At 37.8% G+C, this 16,417-nt stretch overlaps 1 protein-coding gene across 8 annotated transcripts in view; it reads right to left on the bottom strand.

Moving 5' to 3' along the window:
* ARK2N (arkadia (RNF111) N-terminal like PKA signaling regulator 2N) overlaps positions 1-16,417 on the bottom strand; it is a 76,727-nt gene that overhangs the window by 43,579 nt on the left and 16,731 nt on the right. For 6 of the 8 annotated variants that reach the window (XM_014828969.3, XM_070513120.1, XM_070513115.1 and 3 more), the window contains exon 2: positions 170-954. In XM_014828969.3, the coding sequence (XP_014684455.1) occupies positions 170-884 (715 nt within the window). In that variant the 5' untranslated portion in view covers positions 885-954. Of the gene's footprint in view, positions 1-169; positions 955-9,781; positions 9,924-16,417 lie in introns of all 8 variants that reach the window. The other 2 variants (XM_070513119.1, XM_044774664.2) reach the window with 1 other exon arrangement.

Consider the following 16,417-nt stretch of genomic DNA (forward strand, 5'->3'; position numbering starts at 1 on the left):
CAGAACAGGTTTTTTAAATTGGCCATGTCTTGTTAATACACTGCAGTCTTCAAATTTACACAGAGCTGCAGGTCTCCTGGACTTTTTCAAGTGTCACTCATCTAACTGGGCCTGACAGTCAAGAAACGCCATCAGGTACTCTACAGTCAGTTTAAAAAACATCCTCTACCTGGTATCTCTGCCGTGATTGTCTTGCTGCTCCCTGAAACCTCTTCATCATCATCGGATGAGCTCGTGCTTGAGTCACAAGTCAGGTCACTATCACTGGTACTACTGTCCTGCAACAGGTTATATTTCTTCCGTGCAGCAGCCTCCCGTTTCTGCCTCAGTAGCCTGATTCTCTCCTTGTGCTTCTGGCTTCGATGACCTTTAACCTTGGCAACTCGGCCATTCTGCTTATCACTGGATTGCCGGTTTTTCTTGGCAGCCATAGTGGATGTTTCACTTTCAGATCGGGACCGCCGAGACTTGCGCCCAACTGTGGCACCAGATACTCCAGAAGGGTCTCCTTCTACTGCTGTTTCTGCCTGGGAGGGTTCATTCTCTTCTGCAGAAGACAACGTATCTGAATCAGCCAGGTGACCACTAGAGGAAGGGGAAAGCATGCAGTGATTAGAGGAGTCACTCTCATAAACTCGGCCAGTTGTCGGCTTATCACTCTCTGTGGATGCTAACTGAGACTCAGAAGAGTCTCTTCTCAGTTCCATCAACAAGCAGGGCATTGAAGAAAGAACTGTAGAATCCACTACAGCATCTTTCTGAACTTGAGCTTCCAGTTCTACAGATCCATCTTCCTCCTTAGCTGTCTCTTTTTCAGATGTTTTTGGTGGGACTTCAGACTCAATGAGTTCTTCAACTTTTCCCACTGCCTCCTCCATCTTCATTTCAGACTTTCAAGTTAAATCATAGAGCAGAGTCTAGGAAACTATGTCAAAGAAGCAACAGGAAAGCAACCTGTACAAAAATACACAAAATCAATAAACAGAAATGGCAGATTATTTAATCAATACAACATGCCTACCTTTCTAAGTGGGTGGCAAAAGTTACCATGATGCAGGCCTTTAAAATATGTTATCTATTATCTGCTTGAACAATAATCAAATTCAAAGGACTTAGTACTATCAAAAAAGTATACACAGCTACTAAAAATGGCACAATATTAATCCTCTATTACTCAACTAGCAAGGCCAGCAAGGAACCAAACATGGATTTTCAACTTTAAAACTTTAAGTGTTCAAGAAAGGGATCCTCAAAACTCTGATATAGTTAATATGTATGTTTTGACTTTAATATAAATGAAAAAGAATGCTTCAAAAAAACTGGTCCAGAAAACAAGTTAACTGGAATGATCACTTTTACACTCAAATCCTCAAAGAAAGGAGGCAAAAGGGGAAGTTACAATGGAGTAACATCAAATGCACACTTAGTTAAAAAAAAAAAATTTCAACTACATGCATTTGACAAATGAGCAACCAAAGTTACTATATGCATTAAACCTCCCTGCCATTCCTCTCACTAGGAGTTGCTCTAGAGGGGACATTAAGATGAAAGGCCTGAATCTGCTGTTCCCTCAGTCCTTAGTTCCCACATACCTCTCATCATGCTGAATGTGAGTCTAGGGTTTAAATATGTGTTTTGTTTCATAAACAATAGCCACTAAATACTGATCAGATGCTTTGTGAACCCAGAAAATCTAGTACACTGTATTCTATGAATGACTTAAGGGGTTTAAGAGAAAACACCCTACACACATTTTCCACCTTATATGCTAACTTTAGAACCTAACATCCTTCCCCATCTGTGTATGCTACAACTCCACTTAATAATGGAGAAAGAGGACATAATCTTTAACCACAAGAGTTGTGACCTATACAGTCCAAACTTCATTAACTGGTAGCTTTTAAGAGGATGCTAAGAATCTGCAAGGCAAGTAAATACCTCACCCTGTGCATGCGATGTTAAAGAAGGCAATTATCATGATGTCTCATAGGTCACAGACAGACACGAGCATTAAGCTAGATGGTATGCTAGTCAGGTGCAACAAGCCATCCCCATCATTTCACTCCATCAAGTTACTTAATAGTTCAATATATGGTAGACAGCAACCAGAAGATATGTAAAAAGTCCTTTTATTGATCTGATATGCCAAGACCACTTTTTGCTTACTACAAATATGAATATTCTATATACCTGTTTTGTTTTTCATGGCCCTGTTCTGAGCTGCATTATAAAACAGGCATTCTGATGAAGTTTCTTTAAAATGTTCTGAAAACCAGAATATTCATGGCCACTGAAAACATTTATTAATTTAAAACAATCTTAGGTGTAGCCTATTTCACAAGTATATTTGCATCATTGCCAATTTTTTAGTTAAATGAAAATAAGCATAAGTGTAACACCATTCCAAAAGGAATGTAACACCTCTGAAAGCCAACTGAGGGAGTAAAAGTTAAACCAACAAACTGCCAGTGTCATAAATGAAGGATGCTGGCAAGAGAAACAAGAAATAAAATATTTATAGATATGAAATACCCCCAGATATGAGGAACAAACTCAAGATTTTCTAAGAATAAAAATGAGAGTTGATTCTTCTGTAGAAAAAGTTATATATTCTGGAATAAAGATTTTTCTTAAAGCTGAAACATCTGAGAAATATGCTCAAACGAAATTAATATCAGCTACAAAGCACAAGCATCAAAAGTCTCAAACTAGGGCCGGTCCCAGGGCCAAGTGGTTAAGTTCGCACACTCTGCTTCAGCGGCCCAGGGTTTCACAGGTTTGGATTCCGGGCACAGACCTAGCACTGCACATCAAGCCATGCTGAGGTGGCATCCCACAGAGCAGAACCAGAAGGACCTGCAACTGGAATATACAACTATATACTGGGAGGCTTTGGGGAAAAGAAGAAGAAAAAAGACTGGCAATAGATGTCGGCTCAGGTGCCAATCTTTAAAAAAAAAGTCTCAATTTTTGAAAGCAGAAGGTACCGGACCTTTTCAAAGTACATAACATAACTTCAGGTTGAAAAGTAAATTTGTTAAATTGACCATAAAACTCTTGTTTCTTCAGTAAATAAATTGTATGGGTAGCATAAATGAATCTAGACAGTTTTTCCTTGTAAGAAAGCATGAGAATAACAATAGCCTTCCATATGACACATCAATCATCTTTCATTTCAAGTTCCTTACATCTAAGTGTTAACTGAGATTTACAATGATTACTGCTGCCTAAAAAAGCACAGTATTGTAGTCAAAATCACTTAAATGGGCCCAGATCAATCACAAACACTAGTATCAACCATAAATAGGACACCAGTTAGTTCACGGTTAAGTCCATACAATGTAGCCATAAAGAATGAAAGAGTTCTTTATATATTGATATGGAGCAATTTTAATACATAATGTTAAATGAACAAAAAAGCTATATTAGGCCATTTGTGTAAATAAAAAACAAAATTATATTTATATATGAGTTTGTCTGTAGATGCAAAGAATCTCTAGGAGGATAGTTAAGAAAATGGTAATACCTAAAACTCTACTGAAAAGTCTTCTGAGAAAAAGGAGCTGTGTATTTTCTGCTCTTGGCACCAATAACTACTCAGGTCAAATTTAGTCAGTGAATTCTATTAGAATTTCCCCTCTGTAGTGGAATTTTGTTATAATTCATAAAACACAAGAGAAAAAAATGTCACAGGAACTGGAAATACAAGCTCTGACAAAACTCCCTGCAGTGGAATAAAAATGAAGTACCCCAAACACAGGGGAAAAAGATGTCGTATGTACAGATCAATCTTCCCAAACAACCAGATTATTTACTGCATATATTGGTTTTGGTCAGGGGATAAAAAGTGGATTTTTCTGAATTACAAGGCCTTTCTGAGAGAACTGGATGACGACATAAGGAGATGGAAAGACATTCCATGTACATGGATTGGAAGAATAAACATAGTTAAAATGTCCATTCTACCTAAAGCAATCTACAGATTCAACGCCATCCCAATCAGAATCCCAATGACATTCTTTACAGAATTAGAACAAAGAATCCTAAAATTCATATGGGGCAACAAAAGACCCCGAATTGCTAAAGCAATCCTGAGAAAAAAGAACAAAACGGGAGGCATCACAATCCCTGACTTCAAAACATACTACAAAGCTACAGTAATCAAAACAGCATGGTACTGGTACAAAAACAGGTGCACAGATCAATGGAACAAAATTGAAAGCCCAGAAATAAAACCACACATCTATGGAAAGCTTATCTTTGACAAAGGAGCTGAGGGCATACAATGGAGAAAAGAAAGTCTTTTCAACAAATGGTGCTGGGAAAACTGGAAAGCCACATGTAAAAGAATGAAAATTGACCATTCTTTTTCACCATTCACCAAAATAAACTCAAAATGGATTAAAGACCTAAAGGTGAGACCTGAAACCATAAGGCTTGTGGAAGAAAACGTAGGCAGTACACTCTTTGACATCAGTATTAAAAGGATCTTTTCGGACACCATGCCTTCTCAGAGAAGGGAAACAATAGAAAGAATAAACAAATGCGACTTCATCAGATTAAAGAGCTTCTTCAAGGCAAATGAAAACAGGATTGAAACAAAAAAACAACCCACTAACTGGGAAAAAATATTTGCAAGTCATATATCTGACAAAGGCTTAATATCCTTAATATATAAAGAACTCTCACAACTCAATCACAAAACATCAAACAACCCAATCAAAAAATGGGCTGGAGACATGAACACACATTTCTCCAAAGAAGATATACTGATGGCCAATAGGCACATGAAAAGATGCTTATCATCGCTGATCATCAGGGAAACGCAAATCAAAACTACACTAAGATATCACCTTACACCCGTTAGAATGACAAAAATATCTAAAACTAACAGCAACAAATGTTGGAGAGGTTGTGGAGAAAAAGGAACCCTCATACACTGCTGGTGGGAATGCAAACTGGTGCAGCCACTATGGAAAACAGTACGGAGATTCCTCAAAAAACTAAAAATAGAACTACCATACGATCCAGCCATCCCACTACTGGGTATTTATCCAAAGAGCCTGAAGTCAGCAATCCCAAAAGTCCTGTGCACCCCAATGTGTATTGCAGCACTGTTTACAATAGCCAAGACGTGGAAGCAACCTAAGTGCCCATCAACAGACAAACGGATAAAGAAGATGTGGTACATATATACAATGGAATACTACTCAGCTGCAAAACAGAACAAAATCATTCCATTTGCAATAACATGGATGGACCTTGAGAGAATTATGTTAAGTGAAATAAGCCAGCAAGAGAAAGATAATCTGTGTATGACTCCACTCATACGAGGAATTTAAAACTATGGACCAAGAACAGTTTAGTGGATACCAGGGGAAAGGTGGGGTGGGGGGTGGGCACAAAGGGTGAAGTGGTGCACCTACAACATGACTGACAAACATTAATGTACAAGTGAAATTTCACAAGATTGTAACCTATCAATAACTCAATAAAAAATAAAATAAAATAAAATAAAAATGGATTTTTCTGGTAGAGGTAGTCAAAAGTACATGGCAGTAGAAAATGATAAAATTATCAGATGGGAGTTGCATTTTGTAAATGGGATAAAAGGCTCTCAACCCTCTGGTTTAACGCTCAAAGTGAATTTACAATGAAAGTACTACACATACCACACATGGCATTTATCCTATTGGAAAGCATTTTCCCCCAGGCTATTCTTCCCTCCCACCTAAAGGCAATCCTCTTCTATATGAATATTACAGCTCATCCCCCTCTCATCTCCCTAGAACCTTACACTGATTATTCCTTGGCACTCGTCCACCTCTCACACTCAACTGAACTGTTCATTCGTTTGCTCATTCCTTCATTCATTCAAAAAAATCCTCCTTCTACCTATCATCTCAATCTCACATCTCCTCTTGCAGGTACTGAATCTTCCTTCACAGCCAATCTTATTAGGAGAGTTGTCTAAACTCCATGCCTCTATTTCCTTACCTCTCACACTCCCTCTCAACCCCAATCCCATATCACATCTGCTTCTATTAAACCAGTAAAACAGTTCTTACCAGGGTCATTAATGATCCCCATCTCTGTAAATCCAACATCGTTTGGCCCTCATCTTACCTACTGCCTAAGCAGCTTTCTTTACCTAACCACTCTCTCTCCTCCTTAAACTAATGTCTTTGTTTGGATTCCAGGTTTCCCTATTTTTCTGGCTGCTCCTTCTCACCCTACTTTATAGGCTTAATTCTTCTACACCAAACCTCAGGCATTAGTCCTAGGACCACGTCTTTTTCCCAACCACAACAGTGACCTCTTCTACACCCAGTTTCCAATACCATCCCTATACTAGTAATTTTGTTTCTCCATCTCACACCTTCTCTGAGGTCTATCCCAGTCCACCCAAATAGCCATTTGACATCTCCATTTAGATTTCATAAGGGCACCACAATCTCCTCATGCCCAAAACCAAATTAGTCATCTCTGAACTATCCTACTCTGCTCCTTCTTGAGTTTTCCCTAGCTCAGTAAATAGCACCACTATTATCTCAGTTGCTCATGTCAAAAACCTGAGGGTTATTCTTGACAATGCCTCCTCCTTTACTCACTGCATCCCATCATTCACTAACTCCTATCAATCCTACCTCCTTAGATTTCTAGCCTGTCCACTATTCTCCAGCTCCACGGTCAACCACTCTAAACACGACCTCCATCATTTATTTTTAAATGGAATGATTGACAATCATCTCCTGTCTCTCCATAGTCAGTCTTGCTCCTACCCACCAACCTGTTCTCCATACAGCAGGCAGAACAATATTTTTACAAGGCAAATATGACACGGTTATATGAGAAAGTTTTTTTTTTAGATCCCACATACAGAGCATTTCTTAAATGTCCTATAAGGTTGAGATGGAGGGAATGACTGAGAGGAGAGTAGTTAAAGGCAAATTGAGCTCTATATGATGTTTTTCTCTCCCCCTCAAAGAAAAGGGGGGGGGGGGGTAATATGCAACAATTAAAAAAACAAAAACAGGCTGTCAATTCTGGACAATGAAAATGCAGGATTTGTTTTATTAGTCCTTGTACTCATTAAGAAACTAAGATGACAGAAGATGAGGACACGTAGAAGAGTTAAACCATTGGAAGGAAGCAGTATACTGACCCCCACCTGAAGAGACAGGGAAGTGGAAAGTGTAAGGCTGAATGAGGCTACTGTGAAAATCTGGAGTGAGCGTGTTTCATGTCAGACTTCCTTGGTCAGCAAAGCTTAAGGCAAGGTGAAAAAGGAGGCAGGTTTGGGGGTTTGTGAAAAATGGAAATGGGTTATACCATTTGCTACCGAAAATCTGAAGGAGAATAAAACTGCTAAGTACAATAATTTACATGGAGTCAAAAAATACCAACTCACAATCTCAATTTCCAAGCTATTAACACAAACTTAACAGGAGGAAAATGTGATTGCTCTCCCCTGCTTCAAACCTCTGCCCACTTCTCCAGTTTCAATCTTAGACCACTCATATGCTAGCTCTCTCTAGCTACAAAAAAAGGTCATATAAACAATTTTTTCAGATCTCTGACCTATCACATTCATTTTGTGCTGCTCGTTTGTTGGCTACTCTTTGCAGATAGCAGAATAAATATTATTTCCTTGGGGTGGCCTTTGGTATCTTACAGACTAATAAGATTCTTGTTATATACAGATTACACACCTATTTTCCTTCATGATACTTTACATTACTGTAGTTAAATAACTGTGTTATTGTTTAAAGTCCATCTCCCATACATAAGGACATATAAAGGCTTAAAGGAAAAGAACAGAAAATTATATAACCAACTCCCCTCTAGCTGATTTATCTCTATGATTAACAGGTAAAACAGACCGTAAGGCAAAAATTATTATCAAAACAAAAGGTGTCATTCTAATCTTGCATGGCCCAATGATAAACGTAATGGGAATCTGTGGAAGTTCTCTTCTGAATGTAAATTTCTCTAGGAAGAAGAAAGCAAGGTCATCAGTTATGAATGAGGTGGTGGTGAGGGTGATCGGAGGACCAGGTGTGAAACAGCAGTGAGAAAGTGAAGAAACTACAGAAATACAGTATATGATTTCCAGACAATAATAAGAGCACACTTTAAGGGTTGCAGCCATGAACTTAAAGTGCGACTGGTACACACAGGTGTATTGTTCTCCTTTCAAGTTCGGCTGTCTAAGTCCAACTGCAGAAGACGTAGAAATTGGATTTAACCAGAATTGTTTTGCCCAGCAATTAGAACAAAGCAAGAAAGAAGCAAGAGTATGTGCAACAAAATGATTTTAATGATCACATCAAGAAGGTACAAGGCAGTGAACACGTGGTAGGACCGATGAAATGGACATACCAGTGGAGTCAGGGTACTGTAGAGTGAGCTGGAAAGACAGACGGTGGTAATCCAAAAGTGCTGTGAATGAAACTGAAACTAAGCTATTAGTAACTGACAAGATCTAACAGAGTGCTCCTCAAAGTATTATCCCTGAATGACAGCCTGCAATGAGAGAAGTATAGAAATTAAGAGTTAACTGATTAGAAACTTACAGCAATTTCATATTGTCGTGACAACCAAACAGCACTTCAATTTCCTAGTAATAGATTTTGACTGTATTTTGCCCAAAAGAATCCACCAATGATGAATTGGAAATAAAAATATACTGGTCCTTCACAACAGACAGTGTGAGAAGTAACGATGAGAATATGACTATGAAAGCAAGTGGCTGAGGTAGGGTAGAGAACAAAATCATTAAGGAAGAGTTCACAGAACTGAGTGGGCAGTCTCAGAGGATCATCTATGTGTATACTGAAAACACCAAGAATTAAGACAAGACTAACAAAGGACAAAATGACAAGAAGCAAGGAACAAAAATTGTCACAATATAAAGCGGTCAGTGATCAAAACATGACAGCAATATGGGGATAAATGGAAGAGAAAAATTATCTGAAAAGTACTAATGAGGAACAAGGAAATCATTTACCCCTCCTTCTCCAGGCCAGAGGATAAGGACTACAGGAGAAAAAAAAAAACACAACCACCTCTCGCAAGGTGAAGCAGTGCCCACGGGAAAGCCAGGTTGCTATTAGTATAAGAAAGTAAAGGAAAAATTCAGAGAGGAGGTTGAGAATATTGATGATTTTGCTGATGATGACCCAGAGAGCAACCTGGAAGGGTGCTGGAGATGGAGTGGAGGGAACAGAACAGGGAATGTGCAGTGCTTTCTGGAGATTAGAGTGCAGGAAATAAGAGGTGACTTAGTAGTTTGGAGCTTCTTGTGACGACATTCACGCACAAAAACTTACGTAAAGCACTCATATATTTTCTTTTCCATCTCTATATTTGAAAACTTTAGTGCTTGTCATGACTCAGTAAATTGATTACACAACTAATAGGTGGCAACCTGAAGCTTGAAAAACACTGTCTACAGAAACACATGTGTCATAGCAGCACTGATTTTGTGATAGACAAAACAAAAACAAAACATCTAACCGACAGTAGAATGGAAAAATAAATTGTGGTAAACTCCTGCAAAGAAAGAGCATACAGCAGTGAAAACAAATAAAGGACAAGTACTTCAACACAGATGAATATCAAAAACAATGGTAAGCAAAAAAATAAAAAAAGAAATTGCAAAAGAATTTACAGTATGAGTTGTATAGAAAATTCAAAATCAGACAAAATGAAATGACATATTATATATGAAAGCTTAGTTGTACAGTAAAACTGCTTTAAAAAGCAAGGAAATAGTTACCAGACTGTCAGGACAGTGGTTATCTCTGAATGGAGGAGATGTGATAGATTACGAGTATGTAGGGTTTCTGAAGTATTGGCAGAGCAAGACTTCCGGTTATGGGCAAGTGAGAGGGTCAGCAAATCTTCTCCCCAAAATGTAACTACAAAGCAAGACAAAATTGACAAAAATAGCCATTTCAGTGCTCTGGAAATAGGTCAAAAGTTTACACAACCCTGAGTGTTAATATTTGCAAACCTGCAGAATTTTGATTAAGAACGGTGGGAGTCTGTGGTGCTCTTGCCTGGGGCTGCAACCATTTCCCCCCACCTCCCAGTTTAGTAGGTTCTGCCTATTGAGGTGAGGCAGGCCCTGAGAATCTGCCAGTTTGCACTTACAAAGGGGTCTCATTCAATTTGGAGTGGTTGGCCACATCTTTCTCCAGGGGCATTGTAAGACCAAGTGGCAATCTCTGCAGTAAGCCATCAGGGTAGTCAAGGGTTCTACTAGCCTGTGGATGTGGACACGAATGGGTTAAGCATATTCTCGGCTGAGGCTGCATGATTATGCAGAGATGCCAAAAGGCCCAACAGAAAGTAAAAGCCCAGGCAGACTTGAAAATGGCCTGAACTTTAAAACGCGCTCCCCATAAGCAGAGAACAAAAATCCTTACTGGCAGGTGTTTGAGTACTTCTGTCCAAGCACTGGCTAACCAGTAAGCTATGCTAGAAAGGACAAGAGCAACCACCAGAAAGCCAGGCTTAATATTTAAAATAGGAAGAAAAAAAAAAACAGCAGAGACATAAGCAACAACACACTGCAGGAAAACAGATTTCTCAGATTTATCCCAGTTATCAAAACAAAGAAACAGGAATGACACTTTCAAAAGGAAAAATAATCAGAATCCACAGTAAATTTATTACCTAAAATGTCCAGTTTTCAATAAAAAAATCAAGGACTTTTGAAGAAACAGGAAATGTAACCTATACACAGGAGATAAAAAAGGAGTCACTAGAAAAATGAATGTCCTCAGATGTTAGACTTAGCAAAGACATCAAAAGAGGCATTTTAAATGCTCAAAGAACTAAAGAAAAATATGTTTTAAAAATTCAAGTATGATAACAATAAACTGACATATAGAGAATCTCAATAAGGAGATAAAAAGTATTAAAAGAGGACCAAATGGACATTCTATAGCTGAAAAGTACAAAAATTGAAAGGAAAAATTCACTAGAAGGGTTCAACAGGTTCAAGATAGCAGAATAAATACTCAGTGAACATAATGATAGGCCAATAGAAATTGCATGGTCTAAAGAATAGAGAGAAAAAAAATTAAAGAAAAATAAACAGAACCTCAGAAACTTATGGGACAACATCAAGAATACCAACACATGTATAATAGGAATCCAAGAAGGGGAGTGAGAAAGAGGCAGAAAAAATATTTGAAAAAATAATAGCCCAAAATCTCCTCTGAGTTCGATGAGAAACATTAATCCATACATCCAAGAAGCTCAAAAAAATCTCAAGTAGGATAAACAGAGATCCATAGACACATCATAGCCAAACAAGTGAAAAAGACAGAGAAAAATCTAGAAAGCAGTAAAAGAAAAATAATTCATCATACACAAGGAAACCACAAAGATTTAACAGTTGATCTCTAATCTGAAACACTAGAGGTCAAAAGGTAGTGGAATGACATTCAAAGTGCTGGGGGGAAACAAAAACTATTAACTAAGAATTCTATATCCAACAAAACTATTCTTTCAAAATGAGGGCAAAAGAAAAATCCCCAGATAGGGGACAGCCCAGTGGTGCAGTGCTTAAGTTCGCACATTCCACTTAGGCGGCCCGGGGTTTGCCAGTTCAGATCCCGGGTGCAGACATGGCACTGTTTGGCAAGCCATGCTGTGGTAGGCGTCCCACATATAAAGTGAAGGAAGATGGGTATGGATATTAGCTCAGGGCCAGTCTTCCTCAGCAAAAAGAGGAGAATTGGCAGCAGATGTTAGCTCAGGGCTAACCTTCCTCAAAAAAAAAAAAAATTCCCACGTAAACAAAGACTAATATTTCACTGGCAGCAGACCTACTTTATAAGAAATAAAAAAGGAAACTATTTAGGCTGAAAGGAAATGATACCATATTGTGACTCAAATCCATAAAAAGAAATGCAGACAACAAAAAGTGGTAAATATGTAAATTAACATAAAAGACTAAATAATTTTTATTTCTTCTCAATCTCCTTTCAAAAAGCTTAAGGTTGTACAAAGCAATAATTGTAACATTGTTTGCTAGGTTTATAAAACACAAAGATACCATATATACATAAATAATAGCCTAAAAGAGAGGGAGGAGATGGAGCTCTCTCATACTGGAGCAATGTTTCTATATTTTATTGGAATTAAGTAAGTATCAATTAAAAAAAAAAAACAAACTATGATAAATGAAGACACAGAGGTAATCCCCAGAGCAACCACTAAGAAAATAATTCAAAAAATATAGTTAAAAAACTAACCCCCAGGGCCAGCTCTGTGGCCTAGTGGTTAAATCCAGTACAAGCTGCTTTGGTGGCCCGGGTTCAGTTCCCAGGCACGGACCTACTCCACTCATCAGTGGTCACGCTATGGCAGTGACCCTCATACAAAATAGAGGAAGACTGGCACAGATATTAGCTCAGGGTGAATCTTCCTCAGCAAAAAACCCCAAAAACTAACCCCCAAAAAAGGCAATAAAGGAGGTACAGAGGAACAACAAAAAATGAGACATTAGAAAATAAATAACAAAATGGCAAATATAAATCCAACCATATTAATAAACATATTAAATATGAACAGCCTAAACACTCCAATCAAAAGGCAGAAATTGTCAGACTGTATGAAAAAGATCCAAGTGTATGAAGTCTATGAGAAACACACCTTACATTCAAAGATAAAATAGGTTGAAAGAAAAGAACAGAAAAAGATACAATAGGTTGAAAGAAAAGAATGGAAAAAGACATAATATGCAAAGAGCAACCACAGGAGAGCTGAAATGTCTATTATCAACATCAGACAGGGGCCAGCCCAGTGGCTGAATGGTTAAGCTCACAGGCTCTGCTTCAGTGGCCCAGGGTTTTGCTGGTTCAGATCCTGGGCATGGACCTAGCACTGCTCATCAAGCCATGCTGAGGCAGCATCCCACATAGCAGAGCCAGAAGGACCTACAACCAGAATATACCACTATGTACTGGGGGGGGTTTTGGGGAGAAGAAGAAGTAGGAAAAAGGACGATTGGCAACAGATGTTAGCTCAGGTGCCAATGTTTAAAAAAAAAATCAGAAAAAATAGACTTTAAGACAAGAAATATTACTAGAGACAAAGAGGGACATTTCATAATAATACAAAAGTTACTATATCAGGAAAATCTAAAAATTATAAATGTATACATATTTATAAATATATATGCATTTAACAAAGGCTCAAAATACATGAAGCAAAAACTAACAGAATGGAAAGGAGACAATTCAATACTAATAGTTGCAGATTTCAATTCCTCATTCTAAATGGATAAAACTCGACAGAAAATGAGCAAAAATATAGAAGACTTAGACATTATCAACCAACTCAACCCATATGATATATACAGAACACTCCACTCCTTTGATGGTTACTGGCATATATATACAACCGGGTAGAGGGCAACCCCAATTAAGATGTGTACTATAAGAAGAGCAAAAAGAGAAATAATCAACTTTGATTTGAACTAGATAATGCTCATAGGAACACAAGTTCCCAAGAAAAGAAATACAGAAATAGAGATTTGGACATTATCAATATAAGTAGAGGTGGAAGCTGAATATATCAGCCCATCCAGGAAGAAAGCATAGCGTGAACAGAGAATAGACTTTAACAGACTTTTTATAAATGTGAACCAGTTGCTTTAGTGTATAAACTGGTAGGTAAAAAATTATCCTCAGAGAAAAAAGAAGATATAAAAATATCCATAAAATACACACAGAGAAGAAAGTATGTTTTCTTGCAAAATATTCTTAGATGTTTAACAACTTCCTATAGACTTAGAATTGTGAGAAAGGACCATGATTAAAGGAGTCTTACCTAAGACTAACCACTACAGAAAACCCTCCTGAGGGTTCTGACGCAGCAATGGATAAAATCTTTAAGCACTCAGCCTAAGAAAGGCTTGCCTTTTACACCTTTCAATTTTACCCCTTGTGAGCAACAACCACCATTAACCATCCTTTACCACCACTATAAGGACACAAAAATGAATGAATAAACTGAAAGTGTATTGTCCTTCCTGATGTGACAAATGCAAACTGAAGTCACTTGCTGTTATAAGTTTACTGTTGCTACAGGCACTTTTCCGTTGAAACCACAAGTTGACACAAGCACAGCCCATTAAATGAAACTGCTTCTAGGCAAGATTTTGCTCCACAGTCATGTAAAATGGGGCATTCTAATTGGAGCACTCCTGCATCTGTTTATTTCATATCACCACCCAAGAACTGTAAGAAATACAAGCAGCTAATGCCTCAAACATGATCTATATGAAGCGGTTAACTTACACTGCTTCTCCACATGTACAAGCCATAGTATTAGATAATTCATGAATTCCAACTTTGGTCTCTGGTACAAAACAATAATCTGAGCTAAATATGGCTTTCTATTTAGACAAAAAAGCAACTTTAAAGAGAGTCAATGCTTGACTGACAAAACAAGAATGCTTTTGCCCACTAGAGTAGAGGCTGTATTTTCCTTATCACAGAATTGAAGTTTAAAGAAAAAAAGCCTTACAAGTGATCCTGTCTATTTCCTTGCAATGGGGGTCCAAACAGGACACATTCTACTATTTTATCTAACCTAGCTTCAAATACCAAGTGATAGGGCTTATAGCCACCTCCCTTGAGAGAACACTATGTTTCAAACAGAATTTATGACAGAGTTTTTCCCAAGATTTAGTCTACTGCAGTTCCTCATTTTATTTAAAATTGATACTAAAAATTCTGTCTACATCTGTGACCAAAAACCATCCAACATAAAAACAGCCTAGAAGAAACACACTAAAATCAACCTTTCATGTGAGTCTGCTCTTATTTTGTTTTGTTTTGTCTTTCTGAGGAAGATTAGCCCTGAGCTAACATCTACAGCCAATCTTCCTCTTTTTTGCTGAGGAAGACTGGCCCTGAGCTAACATCCATGCTTACCTTCCTCTACTTTTATATCTGGAATGCCTGCCACAGCATGGCCTGACAAGCAGTGCATAGGTCCGCACCGGGGGTCCAAGCCAGCCCCAGGCCACCAAAGTGCAACATGCGAACTTAACTGCTGCACCACCAGGCCAGCCCCAAGTCTGCTCTTACTTTGAATATTTAAATTCTCTACCCACTTCCCTCCCCCCAAAAAAGTTATACTCACAAATTTTCAAAACTAGTAAGTAGATGTTAGACCACTAAACAACAAATTTGGGTACTGAGTTTTCTGCTCTTCAAATCAAAAAAGTCAGATTCTCTCCTCTAAGATTTTTCTTTTTTAAGAAATATTTGATTGAAATATTACCATAGAGAAGTGTACACATAAGTGTGCAACTTGATGGACTTTTACAAAATGAACATATCCATGTAATGACCTCACAGATACAAAACATTCCCAAAACCCCAGAAGCCTCCCTCATGCTGCCTCTAAGTCATTACCTACCCCGTAAAGGTAACCATTATTCTGACCTTTATTACCACAGATCAGTTGTGCCTATTCTTAACCTTCAAGAAGATATAAATAAATGGGGAATATTCTGTGTTCGTGGATTAGAAAAACCATATAAACTACGGTAAGGCAAAAGACCCAGAACAGTCAACACAATACTGAAGGGAGGACTGACACTGACACTACCCAACTTCAAGACTTTCTATAAAGCTACAGTAATCAAGACAGTGCCGTACTAGCTAAAGAAAAGATACACAGATCAACTGAACAGAACACAGAGAGCCCAGAAACAGATCCATACAAACACAAACTGACCTTTGACAAAGAGCAAAAGCAATTCAATGGAGAAAGCAGTCTATTCAACAAATAGTACTGGAACAACTGAACATCCAATGAAAAACTAATTAATCTAGACACAGATCTTATACCTTTTACAAAAATTAACTCAAAATGGATTACAGACACAAATGTCTATATATAAAGAACTCCAGACATTCACAAGATCAGAACTAGAAAAAATGTCTATGAAGTGGATAATAATTTAACTGGTCTTAGAAAAGTAAGAAGGATTTCAATAAATAAAAACAAGAGTAAAAAGAGCTATTACAGAATCTTAAACCTAGGCTCCATAACAAGAGAGACATGAGAAAAATCAAAAGAAACAAGAAAGGTCAGAGATATTGGACTTCAAACCCAAGAAGGGATTTCACAGTTTCATTTTGATGATTTCAAGTTGATTAGACTTAGATGAGATGAGAGGTCTATTTCAGCAAAGACAATAATCCTGCAGAAAGATAGCTGCTGTCAGTTAGTTTTCATCGATGTTACTCTCAGTACTAATACAATATGGTGGTAGCCATGAGATACAGTGATCTAACATCTTTCAAAAAATAAAAACAAATAAAAAGTTCATAAAAACACCAGTCTTAAGTCTTGAAAAGAAAGGGAATTTGAAGTGTTA

Source organism: Equus asinus, chromosome 7, assembly GCF_041296235.1.
Source record: "Equus asinus isolate D_3611 breed Donkey chromosome 7, EquAss-T2T_v2, whole genome shotgun sequence".
NCBI lineage: Eukaryota > Metazoa > Chordata > Mammalia > Perissodactyla > Equidae > Equus > Equus asinus.